Consider the following 18,787-nt stretch of genomic DNA (forward strand, 5'->3'; position numbering starts at 1 on the left):
GTTTATCAGATTTTACCTGCTCTATGACCCGATTCTCCTCAAGATCTACAAGATTTATACAGAGAAATGATGAATAATACTTGATTTTCACAGTTTTTTTTGTCATCATATATCATTTTATTTCTGAATCATGTTTGCTTATCTTGCATGTGACTCACTTTGCAAACCTTTAAAATCCAATGGCCCGGACAATTACACATCTCAGAACATAAACTTTTACTTAAACTCTTACTTATATTATGTTCATTTACTTTTTGTGAATTCCCCTCCGCCACACTTATTTCTTTCTGTGTATGTGTCCTAAAGCAGATCAAAGGTTATCATTTAGTCACTCTTTGGAAACTACCTGTTGCTGCTTACAACAGCGTGGCCTGCTGTGGAATCCGGGAGTACGTTATCTATGTGTCCCATGCCTCTGACATTGTTAGTCACAGGAAACTCTCTGAACCTCCTAAGTGTCCTTCAGTATGAAAACACGTCTTATTCTATTCTTATTATGTACAAAAATTACATCAAAGCCAACCATAGAGGTTTTTTCAAGTCTCATAAAAAACTTGTTTGTGATCAATTAAAAATGCCAAATACTGTGTTCTATGTTTTTACGATCGCAATAACAACTTTATAGGTGATTTATTTAATGACTTTTGCCCATTCAAAAGACATAATTGTTGGTTTCGAACTCTCAGTTGCTATAACGACGGCAATAGATTATCATCACTCTGAAACTCCTGAGTGTTGATTGCATAGTGTCACATTTATTTGCTGTCAAAATACATAATCTCCTCTTTTTGGACTAAAGCAAGAGGATGTTCACTCCCTTCCCATATTGCACTTGTCATTTCCTGCTCTCATCTGCTGGCTCTAACGTGTCTCCTCTGTGTTGCTGAATAGAACAGGGAGGGTTTAAAAGTGAGCAAGCTGGATGGAAACAAAATACTTTAGGCGGGGTTTGCGTTTTTGTGCCCTTATGCGTTCAAGATGTGTGGAGCTGCCGCCCTGTTAACAGTGTAGCTCAAATCTGCCTTTTAGAAAGACACAGCAAAAGATTCCTATTTCAACCATGGCGACGAACAACGACAATAACCAAGAGGATCAGACTCCGAATGAAGAAGGGACGACAGAAAAGGGGCAGTTTGCCAAAGCCGTGCTGTGTGATTCCTGCATGGATAGTCCCAGCCTGGCCCTCAAATCCTGCCTGACCTGCCTAGTGTCGTACTGCGAGTCCCATCTGAGGCCGCATCTGGAAAATGTGAAATTCCAAAACCACCGCCTGGTAGAGCCGCTGCACGACATCGACTGCCCCACGTGCGAAGTCCACCGTCTGCCCTTGGACCGCGTCTGTCTGGACCACGGCTGCTGCATCTGCTCCAGCTGTGAAGCAGAGGCGCACGGCGATCACATGACGGCGTCTGTGGAGGAGGCGCGGGCAAAGATTGAGGTGACAGCGAGTTCATGTTTACAGCCGATTTATTTGGGTCTGAAATGTTTATGTCGTTTGGTAAACACTTGGTGAATTCCTACAGATTGAACTGCAGAACAAACAAGCTGAGATAAGCCAGAGTGTTTCTGCAGTTGAAAAGGCCATTGGAAAGTTACAAGGCAATAATGATGCAGTGAAGGTTTGTTTTTTTCTTTTCAAATGAAAACATAAAGTAAATTGAGTGTTGTAAAGGGCTCTATAAATGAAGGATGATTGATTGAAATACCTCCAATCAAACCCTTAACCTGTCTTTTTTGAGAACATAGTTTCTCCTGAGAAAAGTAGTTGTCTGTGTTACGGCAGTTTCCTGTAAACAATGATCAAGTAAAGAGTAAACAGGCAATAACTTGAAGCAGAAACAGAGTCTCTCGGTCTCTCTCAAAAGGTGCAAGTTTATTCACGTGCACAGTGGATAAACACCCTTTCTCTCCCTAAGACAAGGTCGTTCTGTCCCTACCTAACTTTACAATTTAAAAAGTACACCTTTTATAGGTGGTAACAAACATAACATAATCACAACCCAAATCAGCTCAAAAAGAGATAGACCAGACTATCACGTCTGTGACGGTTCCAGCCATCTCTTCAGAGGTTTAATCAAAGACCATTTCCACACCGAATCCGGTCGTGACGCATTAATTGATGATTAAGAGGCGCCGGACAGTAGATATTCAGTATAATCAGGACCCCATATTCTTATCCCATCTGCACACAGGAGAACAACAAAGATATTTATTCCGTGACATGTCATGGCCTAAAACAACATTAGAATGACATGACCCATTTTCTGCCATTACAATACCACTCTTTTGATTATCTTAAACCCCTGTTTAATATCATATCATCAATCAATTATCAATCAGAGAAAATAGTAATTAATAATTAATAACACAACAAAAAATGAATAATAACAATAATTAGATAAATTATCAAAACAAATATAATTAAAATAAAAAATGACCAATTTAATGATTAAAAACACTAATTAATAAAATTGAACCCTTGAAATGAGTAATAAAATCATAATACAAATAATAATAATAATAATAAATAGATAAAATTATTAATAAAAATTATTAATAAAGTTAACCCCAGCTCCCCCATCCCGAGACCCCCTCCACCGGCCAGGAAAAAAACTACCAAACCTCTTTGGGATAAAAGTAGAAAACCTGAGTAGGAGAAAACTACAAAACCACTTTGGGATAAAAGTAGAAACCTGGAGGAATTCCACTGTGAATGGGGCTCAGGACGGACAAGCTGATGCTGACTTCTGGAAAAAAAAAATGCTTGATTAATTTCATCAAAATAAAGATTTCAGTCAATCTCTTGTCTTAATTTAAGTCATTACAATTTCCCTTTGAATCAGTGATTTCAAAAACAGTTTAAAAGAAATTAATAAAACTGTTTATGCCGTTACTGGCTTAAGGTCTCATTCCCTTGATGATTGAATCATCATCTGAATCACTAATGTAGCCTGTGTCTTGCTTAGACGCATCTCTATCTGGCCCTGGAACCTGAACAGACACATATTGAGCAGAAACCATTTTACCAATCACTTTGAACAAACATGGGAGAACACAAGAAAACAGAATCAAGATTACCCCTACAATAATACCAAAATTTATGAGCATGTCACGCCAGGAAGTAAGAGTAACACAGAAAAAGGGTGAGTGGCAGTGACAGTTTCAGATTCCATGAGATTACGGAGTTTGGTCAAGTTTGCGAGTCCCTGTTGGATCGCACCCCCATCCTCATCATTAGCAGATATGTAGGTACAGCAGCTCCCTTTTAGTAAAGTGCACCCGCGTCTACTTTTTTAGGAGGTCTGATGTGAATCTGAGGTCGGAACTTAATCTTGCGTGGAAGAAGAGGAATCACCGCTCTCCACGCAGACCAAACTATCCTACTCAGAAGTTTAACATTATCTCCTGAAATTAGAGTGTCAGGTAACATGTTGGATAAATTAGGCACAGGGAGAGGGAGCACGTGTGGAGAGTTGGTTGCCATGGGCATGTGTGTACATACATAACAATCTCTCCGCTTGTGACTGTCGGCTACATATTTAGCATATCAATACCAATAGTTTAGTGTATAGACGGTGGAATGGTTATAAGTGTCTGTGAGAGACTCGATCTTGGATGCGTCGTCATAGTGCAGTGTACGAGTGTTACGGTCTACTCTGTTTTCTCTGTGGGGCCACATCCAGCTAGGCAGACTGATAAACCATATTATTCCCAACGCCAGAACTATTGACAGACCCAGTGCATAAATCATTATTCTATAGTTCAGCAACCTGATGTTGAGCTCGACCTTTCTGTCGGTCAGATACCATTTAGAGCTCTGACGCTCCGGGGGACTCCTCCCCCCAGGAGGAGCCGGGTGAGCCTCAGGAATCATGAAGACGATGAAGACAGTATTTGTGTAGATATTACCAGACGATGCAGAAGAACGTGGAGCTTTAAACCGCGCCGGGTTTTGGCAACGTGCCCCGTGCTCGGAGCACTCGATCAGTGGGCTCTGGTGCCTTTCGAGGTTTACGACCTGCTCGGACCTCGACTTTCTCGAACTTGAGATCGTTGCAATTCAAAGGTCCCACGACGTCCTCAGTGGTTGCCCCTTGTGTCCGACCCACAAGTGGACCGACACCCGCGTTGCCGTTGATCTCCGCAGGTGTGCTGAAGATGGCTCGGCAGTGAGATGCGTGAACCCAGGTGCCCCGTTCTGCGACTTTCACTGCGGTGTGAGTGACGAGGAGGACCTGGACCGGGCCAATCCACCTTTTGGAACACCACCTTTTCCTCCTCGGCTCTCGGATCAAGATCCAGTCACCTGGTTTGAAGTTGTGGAGGACAGCTTCTGCTGCCTTTGGGAGAGCAGCTTTCACCTGTGCAGAAATTGAGGAAAACAGGTCATCCAATTCTTTACAGTAAGCTAGCATTGAGTCGTCACACAGGGAGGAATCGGGCAGATCTCGTGGCGGAGGTGGGTCGAGGCCTATGTTAGGTGGGCGAGCAAACAGGATTTCAAATGGACTCATGTTACATCTTGCCTGTACCCGCATTCTCATGTACATCAACGCCAGTGGCAGTGCCTTAACCCAGGAGAGTCCAATTTGCTCACATATTTTGGTCAGTTTTGTTTTGAGTGTCCCGTTACATCTCTCCGCGAGACCACAAGATTCCGGATGATAAGAAGTATGTTTTCGGAGATCGATGCCCAGAAATTGACCCACCTCCTCTATCACTTTTGCTACAAAGTGGCTGCCATTGTCACTTGAATTTTTTTCAGGAACGCCCCAGCGTGGCACAATCTCTGTAATCAGAGCTTTAACCACTGCGTTGCTGGAGGCATGTTTACAAGGAAACGCCTCGACATAACGTGACCAGATGTCAACAAACACTAAACAGAATTTCTTGCCTTCTGATGGATTAAGCTCAATGAAATCCATTTGCATATGCCCAAAAGGTCTTTCTGGCGGTGGGTGTGCCGCCTGTGGAATTTGTCTTGCTCTACCTGGATTATTGTTTAAACAGATAGCACAAGATTGACAACATTTTTGGGCATAAAAGGTAAAATCTTTCATGAACCAATTCAGTCCCACAGCCGTCACCATCCCCCCTTTTGACGCATGGTCCCGTCCATGTGAGATCAGCGCCATCTGCCTGAAATTTTTTTTAGGTAAACAGGTTTTTTTGTTAGGCCCAACCCAAATGCCATCACACTTCTCAGCCCCCGCCTTCTTCCACACAGCGATTTCCTCTGATGTGGAGAATTCCTGCATGGCTGATAAGGACTCTGGAAGAGAAGTGTTATTAGACACAAAACATTCATTTTGCTCTTGTCTGCAGAGATAAGATGCGGCATTGGCTGCCTTGTCCGCTCTGCTGTTTCCCTGTGAAATTGGGTCAGTTCTGTTAGTATGAGCTTGACATTTGCATATAGCAATATCAGATGGGAGCAAGATCGCCGTCAGGAGTTCCCCAACTTGCGTGCAGTTCAGAATAGGCTTACCATCCGATTTCAAAAAGTTCCTGTGTCGCCACAACCCCGCCCAGTCGTGGCATACACCAAACGCATAGCGAGAGTCTGTGAAAATTGTGACGGACTGACCCTTCGCCAATGTGCATGCGACTGTCAGAGCCACCAATTCTGCAGTCTGTGCAGAGAAATGAGAGGGCAGTGGGCCTGAGGCCGCCACATCCCACTCAGAGCATACTGCAAAGCCAACACGGTTCTGTCCCGTGTTGGTGTCTCGAGATGCTGATCCATCTACATAAAAAACCAAGTCAGAGTTAACAAGTGGCTCCTCTTTCAGATCCGGTCTCGGGGTGCACACCTGTTCGATTGTAGAAATGCAACAGTGAGCTTCGCCCTCTTCAGGGGTGGGCAAGAGGGTGACAGGGTTAAGCTGTGTGCATCGTTTTACTGTGACGTTAGGTAATTCAAGCAAAACAGTGTTGTACCTGAGCCATCGGGAAGCAGAAAGATGCGAAGTTTTCTGTTCCAGCAGGATCAGAGAGACAGCATGTGGCACAAGCAGTGTTAGCTCAGCATAGCCCACCAGATCACGCGAGGCCAAGACTGCTTTTTCAGCAGCCGCCACCGCGCGTAGACATCGTGGCATGCCGGCTGCAACGGGGTCCAGCTTAGCAGAGAAAAAAGCCACAGGTCGCAGGGAGCCCCCGTGTGCCTGTAAGAGGACAGAAGTCATGCAGCCGTTGCGTTTGTCAACAGTCTGTGTGAAAGGTCTTGTTGGGTCAGGTAACCCCAGAGTTGGAGGCTTCTGTAAAGCCATTTTCAACTCACAGAAAGCTTTGTCTGCTTCCTCTGTCCATGTCAGTTTGTCATTAGTCCTAAGGCCTTTTCCATGGATTAGTGCACCTAAAGGAGACTCCATTACAGAATAATTTGGAATGAACTGTCGACAATATGAACACATTCCTAGAAATGACATCAATTGTTTCTTAGTTATTGGTTTCGGAATATTCTGAATGGCTGAAACGCGCTTCGTAGTAATGCTTTTAACATTTTTAGATATCACATGACCCAGAAATATTACTTCCTCTTTAACATATTGCAATTTTGAGAGATTGGCCTTGTGGCCTTCTGCATGCAAATGTTTGAGTAAGGTCACCGTATCTTGTTTACATTGGTCCTCGGTTTGCAAGCACAACAATATGTCATCCACATATTGTAGCAGGCAGCTATCTGGTGCCAGTCGCAAGGGAGCCAATGAATCTCGCAGCGCTGCATTGTACCATGTTGGAGAATGCACGAACCCCTGACACAGCCTTGTCAGAGTCCAGAGTCGATTCTGAAACTCGAAAGCAAACCAAAACTGCGAATCCTGGTGAACGGGGACAGAGAAAAAAGCATTAGCTAGATCCACAACTGTGAAATATTTTGCCTCTGGAGGAATCTGAGATAAGATAGTGTATGGGTTTGGCACCACAGCCACGACAGGTTGAACAGCTTCGTTCACTGCTTTCAAATCGTTTGTAAACCTCCATTTCTCTGGTACCCCAGGTTCGCTTTGTTTTTTAACCGGAAATATGGGGCTCCGTACCCCCCCCCCCGATTTACAAGGAACTATTACTCCCGCCTCCCTCAGGGCTTCAAACACCGGAGTAATACCTTCAACCACCTCTGGGCGCAGAGGATATTGTGGTCTACAGGGGCGAGCGTCAGATTTCAGGGTGATCACCACGGGCTGACAACCTCCAATCAGGCCGACATCGGTTGGACTCTTAGCCCACAGGTCAACCCCCACCTCTCTTAGTTCCGGTATCGCCTCTGCCCCAGCCTGAGATAAAGAACAATCCGCTCCCGGAGCAGCGTATCTCTTATCAGTGGAAACACAGCGAAAGGAATGCAGAGGCGACTGTAAACACACCCGCCATGCGCCTGAAGACCGTGAAAATGTCACAATAGAGTTTGGAACACTATCCCAGTCCTCCGCCATAAAACATTGATGGACAAAATCCTGTACCTCCCCCCAATTAGCATTCTTTGGTTTTGATAATGCTACGTACAGATTTGAGTTTGACAGGCTAAAGTTTTTAAGTGAATTGGGGAGTGACACGGAGACAACAGAAAAGTCTCTACCCCAGAATAAATGTTCAGTCTTTAAAAAGTCCTCACAGCATTCATTCCAACAAGCATCAAAATCACATTCTATTTCTGTTGCATCTGTGGGCAAACAAAACGAGCACTGCAATTCTCTCACATCCTTGAAATCAACATTCTCATTGTGTGTCACTTTCTCATAGGCTAATGAAATTAACTGAATTGAGCAATTTGCAAAAATAGTCATATTCAGGAGCCTCTGTATGCTCTGCCAGAAAATTTAAACCATGTACCAATTCTCTGTTATTTGTGACCTGCAGGCCGTCTGATGTGGAGATAAGGCAAATTCCTAATCGACACATCAGATCCCGTCCTATCAGGTTCACTGGACACAAAGGGGAATAGAGAAATGAATGTTTGAACGAGTGACCACCGACATCAAAACATGTTAAAGGAGATGTGAAATGCTCCTTCGTTGTCTCACCAGAAGCTGATAATGAAAATGTGTAACAACCCCCCAGCCGAGGTTTTTTCGTTAGTGCAGAACATTTAATCACTGAATTTGTAGCCCCTGAATCCACCAAAAAATCTATTTTTTCCCCGTTAACGTTCAATTGGTACTCTGGAAATTTAGCTTTAGCTTGACTAATTTTAGAATAGGTACCCTCTGGTACCTCTGCACATGCCTCAAGATAGGTGATTGCGTGTGTGAGTTGTGCCAGGTGCATGTTACCCTCTTGCAGGTGTTGTTGTTGGTGTTGTTCCGGTGCGTGTGTCGTTGAGCCAGTCATCTCTGCTGCGTGCTCGGACCTGCCCCCTTCCGCCCCCGCCAGTCAATCCGACCCCCCATAATGTCCAGGAGCTGGAAGAGCTAAACATGGTTGAGTGGGCAGAGCTTGTTGTGATCTGAGTCCATGATTGGCCATGGGCAGTTGTTCGTTAGCATAGTAAGATCCAGGCTGCATAGTGGGGAGAAAATGTTGTGGTCTGGGTACGTGGGGGGTCGGTGCGTGATTTGCTGTGGGAAGTTGATCGCTAACATAAGGTCCGGGCTGCTGTAGTGCAGCTGTGCAGTCTCTGGCAAAGTGTCCGAACTGTCCACATGTGAAACACGCCCCCCTACGTTGTTCTCGTCTCCCACGCCCACGCCCACGGCCGCATTGGTGATGCCCCTCTGGTCTACCGGAAAAAAGTGTCAGTGTGGCCTCGTGTTGTTCCGTAGCCCGTTTCTCTTCCTTTTTTTTGTGTGTCTTTGAGATAAGCTTTTGCACATGACGTGCATATCTGCGCAGGTCATCGAGCTTGGGCTGGTCATGTCCACCAATATACAACTTTTCCACTTTGGCAAAAATGTCTGGAAGGATGCCAGGGCAGAGGGCCCGACAAAGGCTTTCTTCATATGCTGAGCCCGGTGTGTCTACCATGTCACTCTTTTCTTTATACAGAACTGAGAATATATGAAAATAGTCGTCTGTGGTCTCGTCTGGCCTTTGTTTACACTCCAGGAGGGCTTCAGGGTCATATTTGATTGGAAAGGCCTCAGTGATGGCCGTATTCAGCCCCTTTATAGCCGCAATGTATCCCACATTGTGTTCATAGACTGGTTTGTCGGCCCGCATGTCATTAGGTGGAATGGCTCATTTAATTTTTGCAAAATCGCTTGTCCTCAGAGCAGATAGTAACATTTCTCTACATTCTAACCCGGAAGGTCTTAGCTCTTGGCAAAATTCTTCGAATTCTCTAGCAAATGTAGTCCATTGGGCACTGGGTCAGGCAGGGCTTTGGAGTTGGCCAGGACCTCTTCTGGGCTCCAGGGTCTATAAACAAACATCTGTCCCTCCGGGCCTGCCACCTCCACCATTGGCAAGGACATGTGTGGTCCAATATCTTGTCCTGTCCGTAGAAGGTTAGTCCAGTCCTTTTCTACTTGATCAGGTTTGGGTTTTTTTGTATTTTACTTGCGTTGGCTCGATGCCCCCAGTGGCTCCGTCCTCCTCGAGTTCTGGTGGTGGGTTTGGGTGGGGTCGACCGCTGGGGTAGGCGTCCAGGTCGGTGTCGAGCAGTGCCGCAGAAAGACCGGTCAAATCTGGATAAAGAGAAGGCATAGACGAAGTGATCCGTTCTCCCAGTTGTGGCGGTGTGAGTGCGTGTGTGCGTGGGCGCGCACCAGCCGTGTGTGTGCTGGTGTCTGCTATGCGATAAGGGTTGGCAGCAGTATGTGAATATTGCGGCGGTTTTCGACTCTCTCCTTCTTCCTCACATTCAACCTTCACAGTCAATTGTTTACATAGTCTCTTTCGCTCACGTGACTCAGCTTCCGTCTCCCACACTTTTACCCACTTCTCGTGTTTCCGCACCCACTTAACCGACTCACTTGATACTTTTTTTAGATTTTAACAGCTTCTCTTGTGCTTCCTCTAAGTTTGTTTTAAGTTTTGCAATTTGACTCATGCTTAAAGACCCTCCCACTGGGAACCCATATTTTTCAGTCCAAATCGGCAGGCATTCTAAACACTCCGCCCCATACTTGTTTGACATTATCAACATTACAGGTGTCTCAGGAATTTTTTCACACTTCGATTGATTTTTCCCCATTTTGTAACCGTACGTTAAGTCAAAATCACACGTCTGTGTTATGCTAAATCGTACCTTCCACTCTTCTTTAGTCTATGGTCCACCACTCGCTAAGACTATTTTTACCCCAGGCAAAACTAGACTACAAGACAATTTTTAAATTGCTTTAGCTAGTGAAATAAGTGGGCTCTTCTCTGCAGTGGCCTTCTGCCGACTGATTATGGTTATCTCGAGTGTGTTATAAAAACAAACAATGTCCTCCTACAGACACCAGTAAATGTAACTTTTGCAAAATATCACTAGAAATATTCAAAACAGATCCGAGAGTAAAACAAAGTACAAAAAAAAAAAAAATTACAAAAACAGATTAATACCCTATGATTAGACCTAGTTGAGAGAGACTCACCGCGGTGGTTGTTTTCGAATCCGAACGTCGGCGCTCCTCTCCTCCGGGCCGGTGACGCAGGCCTCCCGTCTCAAACCGTGGAGAATGGAGGCTGGAATGTGGTGTTCCAGGTGGCCAGCCCTGCTTCACACGAACCCCGAAAAGATGGACCGCCGTCGAAGGATCCGTCGTTCGTAAGACGCCAAATTGTTACGGCAGTTTCCTGTAAACAATGATCAAGTAAAGAGTAACCAGGCAATAACTTGAAGCAGAAACAGAGTCTCTCGGTCTCTCTCAAAAGGTGCAAGTTTATTCACGTGCACAGTGGATAAACACCCTTTCTCTCCCTAAGACAAGGTCGTTCTGTCCCTACCTAACTTTACAATTTACAAAGTACACCTTTTATAGGTGGTAACAAACATAACATAATCACAACCCAAATCAGCTCAAAAAGAGATAGACCAGACTATCACGTCTGTGACGGTTCCAGCCATCTCTTCAGAGGTTTAATCAAAGACCATTTCCACACCGAATCCGGTCGTGACGCATTAATTGATGATTAAGAGGCGCCGGACAGTAGATATTCAGTATAATCAGGACCCCATATTCTTATCCCATCTGCACACAGGAGAACAACAAAGATATTAATTCCGTGACATGTCATGGCCTAAAACAACATTAGAATGACATGACCCATTTTCTGCCTTTACATCTGACACAAATTTAAGATAAGATAAGATAATCCTTTATTGTCCACACATGGGGAAATGTCATTGTTGCAACGCAGGTAGATACAGAGGTAGATACAGAGGAAAAGAACAGATCACTTATAGGAAGTTTGAAAAACACTCTCATTAGAAGATCTTATAAACAAAAACTCCTATAGACAAAACCTCCCATTTCCCAACAAGGGATGGAGGGGAAAAATAATAAAGATAAAATAAATAAATAAATACCATTGCATGTGATCACGACAGTAATTGCACATGTGTCTCCTACTTAATAACTCCTACTTGTGTAATATATTATACAAGATTATGACAGCATTCTTACTTGAGTTCATGTTTTGGTTGTTCTTCCCACAGTACTATTTTTGTCTTTTATAAACTATAAATAAGATGTTGAGTCCACATAGTTGCTCTTACAATCGCTCTTATTGGAGAAACTTCTTGGACCACTTCTTTGTACTTCAACTTGAGTAAAATTGTTTTGATGTAACTTTCTTACTCTGTTCTGCCTCATTAGAATTGTCCACCTTTTTCAGACATTGGTGCAAGATGTCAGTGCGACGGTGGAGCAGCAGTTTTGCAGGCTGCAGAGCACTGTGGACGAGGCCAAAAAGACTGCCATGGAGGTGTTGGACAGAGAGCAGAGCCAGGCCCTCCGACAGTCTGAGAATATTCAGGCTCATCTGGAGAAGAGGAGAGAGGAGTTCAGCCAGGTCCAGGCTCACACAGACAAGCTGCTCAGGGCCAAGTCCAACATTGACTTTCTACAGGTATGAAAAACAACGACATATTATTTAACACAAAACAAACACAACAGAGGCAAGTCTAACTGATAAACTTGGACCACGAGCAACAATTCAGCAAGACCATAAATTAGTACCGTATTTTCCAGACTATAAGTCGCAAGTGTGAAAATAACAAATAATATCACATATAAGTCGCTCCGGAGTATAAGTATAAATATAAGTCGCACCCCGGCCAAAATATGAAAAAAGGTGCGACTTATAGTCCGGAAAATACGGTATATGAGAATAAGCAGTGTCTTATGATGTTTGTGGTATTGACAAAAATGAAAATGTCCATAATTCTTTGGTGTTGTGGGTTTGATTTTTGGCTTCGACCATTTGCCGAATGTAAAAAAAAACAACAACAAAAACATATATTCAAATGTGTTAGTTTCGGTTTAACCATCAGACTAATGTGAAATGTCTGTAAAATGAGTCACAAAAGTGCAGATATATCACCGTATACTCTGAAAAAAACTATATTTCTTCAAATCTTGCATATCTTTATAACAACATTCAAAATATTCAACTTGATATATTGCCCACCTAGTTTGTATTCAACCTTTGCTAAATTAAAAATAGCCATTTGTCTGTGAAGTGGACTGAACTGTAAAATTAGACGTAATACACACACGTCATCCAATGGCAAAGAACAGCATCAACGCGTGATTCAGGGATTTAATAACCTGGATAGTTCTATGTGTAGTAAATATAGATTTCAAAAGTTTCACAGAAAACTGTTTTGGTTTCTGGAAATCCATTGTTGCATGCCATAATACTAGCCAGTATGTGTTGACCATAACATGTGGTTACTTTGGTTGTAGAAGTACTCTGAGTGGAAGGAAATGTCACCAGATGTGTCTTTGCCCGCCGTCCATATCAACAGCACGGAGCATCTCTCCTCATACATGCAAACCGTAACAGACACCACCCAACAACTATGTGAGCTGCTTCTCTCAAGTTACAGGGAGAGCATGGACCTGGTGTTCCAAAGTGGTGGGTAAACCTACTGATTCTGCCAGTGAAACCAGGCCAAACATTAACATAGCATGCATAGAAGCTTAGCCAGACACACAGTCTGCACCCAGAAAAACTCTTTTGTTTGTTTGTTTGCCTGTGAACAAAAGTCGCTCTGCTTGTGTGTGTATGAAGCTTTATACTTCAGGGATGAAATACTTTGATGTGAAGCCAGGAAGCCGCCGGTCCACGGACAGTCCAATCCATATCTCTTGTAACAAAGAATACACCTGTCTTCTTACTGATATATTGTTGATATATAGGGTATAAATTGAAGCCCAGAGATACCAAGCCTTCACCTCTTCCACTGCCAGTGACAAGAGAAGACTTCCTGAGATGTAAATATGAATGCACTTCCTTCTCTGTGCACTTTGAACACTCATATTGACACCTCTCTTTTATTTTCATTATAGACCATAAAAGCCTGACTTTCGACCCAGACACCGTCCATAACTACTTGCGCGTGACAGAGGACCACAAGAAGCTGACCAACACCAGTCCATGGCAGCACAGTTATGCAGACAACGCCAGTCGCTTTGATTGCTGGAGACAGGCCTTGACCTCGGACAGTCTGTATCTCGGTAGACACTACATTGAAGCGGATCTGAGGGGAGAAGGGGCTCACGTTGGAGTCACACACAAAAGCATTGAGCGTAAAGGGGAGCAAATGACCAGCTGCATAAGTCAGAGTGAATATTCCTGGTGCATAGGGAGACACAGTAAATGCTTTTCTGTGTGGCACGCAGGTGTTGAGACGCCCCTTGAGGTCACAGATATGACTACAGTCGGTTTATACATAGATTTTGAAAAAGGCTCTGTGTCGTTTTATAAAGTAAACGATGGTTTTGAGTTCTTACACAGCTATGATGCAGTTATTTTAGAGCCTTTATATGTCGTGGTGTGGCTATCAAAAAAAGACAACAAAGTGAAGCTTTGTCCACAAAAAAATAATTAAAGTTAATAATGATAAAGGTGTGTTTTCAGAATCTAGTGAATACATTTGACTAATGTGGGATTATGTCATTTATTTGGTATTTTTTAATAACTGAAAAATGATATCTTCCTAAAATGATTTTAGGTTGTACTACAAACAAATGAATTGTTTTAAACAGTTTCTTTTATTTTATTTCTGTGGGAAAAGTGTACATTTATGAACATGACAATGATGGAAAAGTACCCGGTTTAGCTAAAAGTCTAGTTTCCATCAGCAGTCCCCCTGACAGGTGGTAATAGACTGAAAAGACTGAAATGATGTATCTTCTCTCACTGGTTGTTTGGAGCACTGAGTTCCAGTGATGCTGTGAAGGCTGAATGCAGTGTCTCAGGGGGATACATGAGGGGCCTCTGGAGCATCTTTTAGACTGGACTTATAACAGGAAAGTGGATGTGAACTTAAAGCATGCAGGATTTTAAACACTAACTAAAAATAGAATTATGTTTCAGAAGATTCTCCTCTGGTCCATAGTGCTAAAACTGGTGAATTTACCACCATCTAGTGGATATTGTGATGTGATGGCCTATTAGTTTAGACAAGAAAAAATAAAAACATTTGGATTTCCATTGCTTTATTGAATTTACATTGTGTGAATGTATTTGGATGATCATACATATATTTTCATCAAATTTGAGCTGAACATTTAAGCAGTGAAGTCTGTCTCTTTCTCGTCATAAGCTGGATTTACAAAGTGCACTTGAGACTGCCCCATTGAGATCGACATATTAATTTCTGGAGCGTACAAACTGGGAACATCAGGCAGGACTGTGGGCTTGTCGAACATGGGATTATCAAAACCCTCATCCAAAGGCCCGCCAAGCGCTCCATCCACATCACTGCCTCTTCCTAACCAGCTCATAGATGGCATCTGTGCTAGTGAAGGGATCCGGAGAACCCTTTTGTTGACCAAAACCACTAAAGCGGTAACAAGTGCAAACATAATCAGAACGCCAAATATAACTCCAACTATCATACCAGCATTTCCAGAATTGCCATTGTTCCCTGAGGAAGTTTGGAATCCAGCTTCAACTATTCCCAAATTAGCACCATGAGAATTGGCATCTTTAACCATTTCTCTGGCCAATGCCTCTGCTTGGAATCCTTTGTCTTCATCCACAACTACCACCTGGATCTCTGCTTTTGTACCAAATGGGATAAATTTCAAAAGCCTCGTTGACTTGAAGACTTTGGACATGCCCACTTGAACTGATTTGTACTGAGGAAGCACAAGGAAAAGATGTTGAACTCTTTGCCTGTACGTCTCTAATTGAAAGCTTGGAGCATATTGAATGGTAACAATGGCCCCACAGACATCACAACAATGCCCCGCGGGTAACAAGGGCTTTTCACAAGACGTGGGAGAACAAGTCACTGCATCACAAATGCGTTGGTGATTTGCAGAGTTGCCACAATCACAGCCGGTGGCGTCCTCACAAGATGCATCCACAATGACGAGCCGCGACGAGCCGTGGAACTGCAGTTGTCCAGTTTGGCTCATGAGATACTTGGCGAACTCCATGTCATCTTGAAACATCTTCCCCAAAATGGAAACAGACCTGACAGGTATTTGAGGTAGAGCAGAGCTGGTGTCCACTTTGAACGAGGAGCTGGATTTGAAGACTACGTTGTCATATCCACACGGGACGCTCTCCTCGTGCACTGAGAATATGAAGTTCTTATTCAGGAGGTCGTCTTGGGTCGCGGCTGATTGCCACAAGGTCGGGTCGAACCACTTGGAAGAATCATGGTTTTTGAACTTGACTGTAGTAGATTCACAGCCAGGCTCGTTTCCGTTGGAGACAAAAAACCCTGCACCGGGATTGAAAATGAATTCGCCATAACTAGGCAGTCTCAGTTCTTTCACAGAATGAGCGGTCTCCACGAAAACAGAGACTTTCCTCTCAGCTGCAAAGTGAACCACAGAATTACCACACGGGACCACGCCGCCATCCCAGTTGGTGCGGTTCTCAAAGTTGGTGTCAGGGATCCATTGCTTGTACAGGGCATCTGCTGCACAAATGAGACAGAGGAGCACAAGCATGTCTGGGGTTTTCAGCATCGTCGAGGTTCCTGACAATGTGACAAGCTGCATAAAATGGACTTTGTGTTTTAATCTTGTGACAGACACGAGCGCTCGTCTGACCAGAGAAGGTGGTGATGAGTGAAAGCAGCTGTTCAAGCAGGTGATCTGTCAAATATTAAACAAACGACTTTAAAGTCAAATGGCTTTAGCCCATGGCAGATGAGGACCCACTCTTGATGATTTTACGTTACTTACTAAGTCGACCAAAGTGCTGTTCTATAAAAAGTGACCAAGTGGTAAAAAGTCAACCCTCAAATGGAGTTAAATGCCAAGGAGAACACATTAGTACAACATGGAACATATACCTTAGACCAGAGGTGTCCAAACTATGGCCCGGGGGACAAATGTCCAATTTATGCTTCCTGCTAAATATGCCCAAACAACCAAAAGCAGTACATTTGACGGTAAAATTGGAAATATTCTGCTCTCATATTCAAATAACAACAATTTTGATGTGATACAGACCTAAAATTAATATGTTAATGTCCAAAACCTTATAAAGACGTAGAGGCTCATCAAAACTAGAATAAAATGCAAGATTTGGAATGATTCACTTCATTGTCTCTGCTTCATATTTGTTTAAAAATGTGTCTGTGATAAATATTTGGACCCCCAGCTTTAGATGATGGAGGCCCCTTTGTTCCCCAGCTACATATTTACATTTGATTATCTTTTGACACATTTACCGTAGCTTATTTCTCAAACGGGTCATGGTTAGGATTAAGGAGAGGTTGGTTAGTACTATTTCAGGAGTGGAAAGTAACACAAGTTAATATAAATGAGTAGATTTGACTTTTGTGTGTAGATTTGTACTTGTAATTGATAATGTATTTTGCATGTAATTGTAATTAGTTAAAAAAAAGATAGTGATCAACCTTTGTATGAAAAAATGGATGAGTGTGAATAAATGTGTATTACAATTTTAATAGTAGTAATGAGTAGAATTTGGTTGCATACTTTTTAGTTTAGTTTTATATAAGTAAAATTGAGGCAGCACTGGCATGGCCACGCGAAAGTCGATGATTTTCACTCAAATCATTATCAGGCTTAATGTCTACATGCATGATACCATGACACCTACAACCATGAAGTGCACCTGAGCTGCGCTGCCATTATCTGTAGTGAAAATGTATGTCTTCTGTGCATATTTCTATCACTGAAAAAATCAATAAATCGTATTATGTTGTCAGAGTCCAGTTGACTAATGGCTGAGAGTTCCTCTCTGAACAGAATATCTTTATCTCCTTTAAAGCCATAACATCCCCGTTTTCACTTTTGCAACTTAATAGGCTATGTGCATCAAAAATAATATAAGATTTGAATCAACAGATTTCATAAACAACAAATAACCCACACAGCCTACAAAAAACACCCACAGGTTCCAAATATACGCATTTTGAGCCCCACAAGAAGCCAGCAGAGAAACACAGGGACAGGCTTTAAGAATCATTTTTGAAAGCCACAAAAAGTGATCAAACCATTAAGATTATCTAACAATTAATGCTCAATGTGGGCGCTATTGCAACCATAAAATTGCCTTTTGGGATATTTTACAGATTGCACTCTGTTGCAAGTCTTGACCTCAGTGTTTGAAATAAAGTAGTAAAGACTTTTTTTTTTTTTAACTAAAAATAGTGGTAATACCTATTGTATATACAAATTTGGAGTTTTAATTCTATATATAACTACTACTGAAGGGGAGTTGTGCTGCCATCTAGTGGTTAAAGATGAAACTGTTCCAGAGCTTCTAAATTCAAATGACTTGAATCTGACTTTGTCAGGTTATGTACACTGGATACTGTGTCGGTGTAATCCCTCATTCGTCCAGGCGTGTTCCATAGTAGAAAAAGCTTCAGTTGTAGTCATCTGGACTCAGTTAGAAAAAATAGACGTTTCGACTCTCATCCAAGAGTCATTGTCAATAAAAGAATTTAGATCGAGAACTCCGATATTAATACTGTTCAAGTTTCTATTCAAGAGGCTTTATCAGCACAGAAGAAATACAAGTTCAGGACCTCAGAGCGCCGTGCATCTCCATCTTGAAGCCTCTAATCACTCGTTTGAAGACGGTGAGGTGAAGGTTTTAAGCAGGGAGAAAAGATGGTTTGAAAGAGGAGTCAAGGAAGCTATTTTTGTTAAAAAAGAAAGACCTTCTTTAAACAGAAATGGAGGGCTAAGATTCAATCTCCCTGGTATCTATAATGGGTTACTGAACCCCTGGAAAGGTAGAGGACCAGGACAAGGACATTCGGATGCTAATCAGGTACTCAGGGTGGTTGAGCCAGGGTCTCACAAAGACAAAGAGGATTCTTATAGCCCATTAAGATTCTGAATAGGCTAGCTTGGTAGATACAAGGGGGGAGTTTCTGTTGAAACAAACAACTCTTTCTACTTCAGGAAGGCTCCGCCCAATGGGTGGGTCTTACCACAGAACAGTATTAATATCGGAGTTCTCGATCTAAATTCTTTTATTGACAATGACTCTTGGATGAGAGTCGAAACGTCAATTTTTTCTAACTGAGTCCAGATGACTACAACTGAAGCTTTTTCTACTATACACTGGATACTGCAGTTTTCTGTACATTACGCTCTTGACAGAGTCACAAACAATCTGATGATTGATGTATTTTGTGCAATATAACTATGATACATTTTATATTTAAATGTTGAAATGGTTG

The 18,787-nt window shown here is 42.8% G+C and overlaps 2 protein-coding genes across 3 annotated transcripts; one reads left to right on the forward strand and one right to left on the reverse strand.

Annotated features, from left to right (window-relative positions):
* Nucleotides 1-1,016: 1,016 nt before the first annotated feature.
* On the forward strand, nucleotides 1,017-14,071 carry LOC140358422 (tripartite motif-containing protein 16-like). Of its 2 annotated transcripts, none has more exons than XM_072443262.1 (6): nucleotides 1,017-1,438; nucleotides 1,536-1,619; nucleotides 11,767-12,000; nucleotides 12,840-13,011; nucleotides 13,296-13,370; nucleotides 13,446-14,071. In XM_072443262.1, the coding sequence occupies exons 1-6, from the start codon at nucleotides 1,061-1,063 to the stop codon at nucleotides 13,985-13,987; spliced, it is 1,485 nt and encodes a 494-aa protein (XP_072299363.1). In that variant the 5' UTR covers nucleotides 1,017-1,060; the 3' UTR covers nucleotides 13,988-14,071. The 2 variants fall into 2 exon arrangements, with proteins under 2 accessions (XP_072299363.1, XP_072299362.1); XM_072443261.1 differs by having other exon boundaries at nucleotides 1,524-1,619; nucleotides 13,446-14,070.
* Nucleotides 14,072-14,570: 499 nt separating this feature from the next.
* amn (amnion associated transmembrane protein) lies at nucleotides 14,571-16,111 on the reverse strand. Its single transcript, XM_072443263.1, has one exon. The coding sequence runs from the start codon at nucleotides 16,083-16,085 to the stop codon at nucleotides 14,670-14,672; it is 1,416 nt and encodes a 471-aa protein (XP_072299364.1). The 5' UTR covers nucleotides 16,086-16,111; the 3' UTR covers nucleotides 14,571-14,669.
* Nucleotides 16,112-18,787: the final 2,676 nt, after the last annotated feature.

The sequence above is a fragment of the Eucyclogobius newberryi genome, unplaced genomic scaffold, assembly GCF_026437365.1.
Source record: "Eucyclogobius newberryi isolate DKJ021-1_F unplaced genomic scaffold, fEucNew1.0.hap1 SCAF_13, whole genome shotgun sequence".
NCBI lineage: Eukaryota > Metazoa > Chordata > Actinopteri > Gobiiformes > Gobiidae > Eucyclogobius > Eucyclogobius newberryi.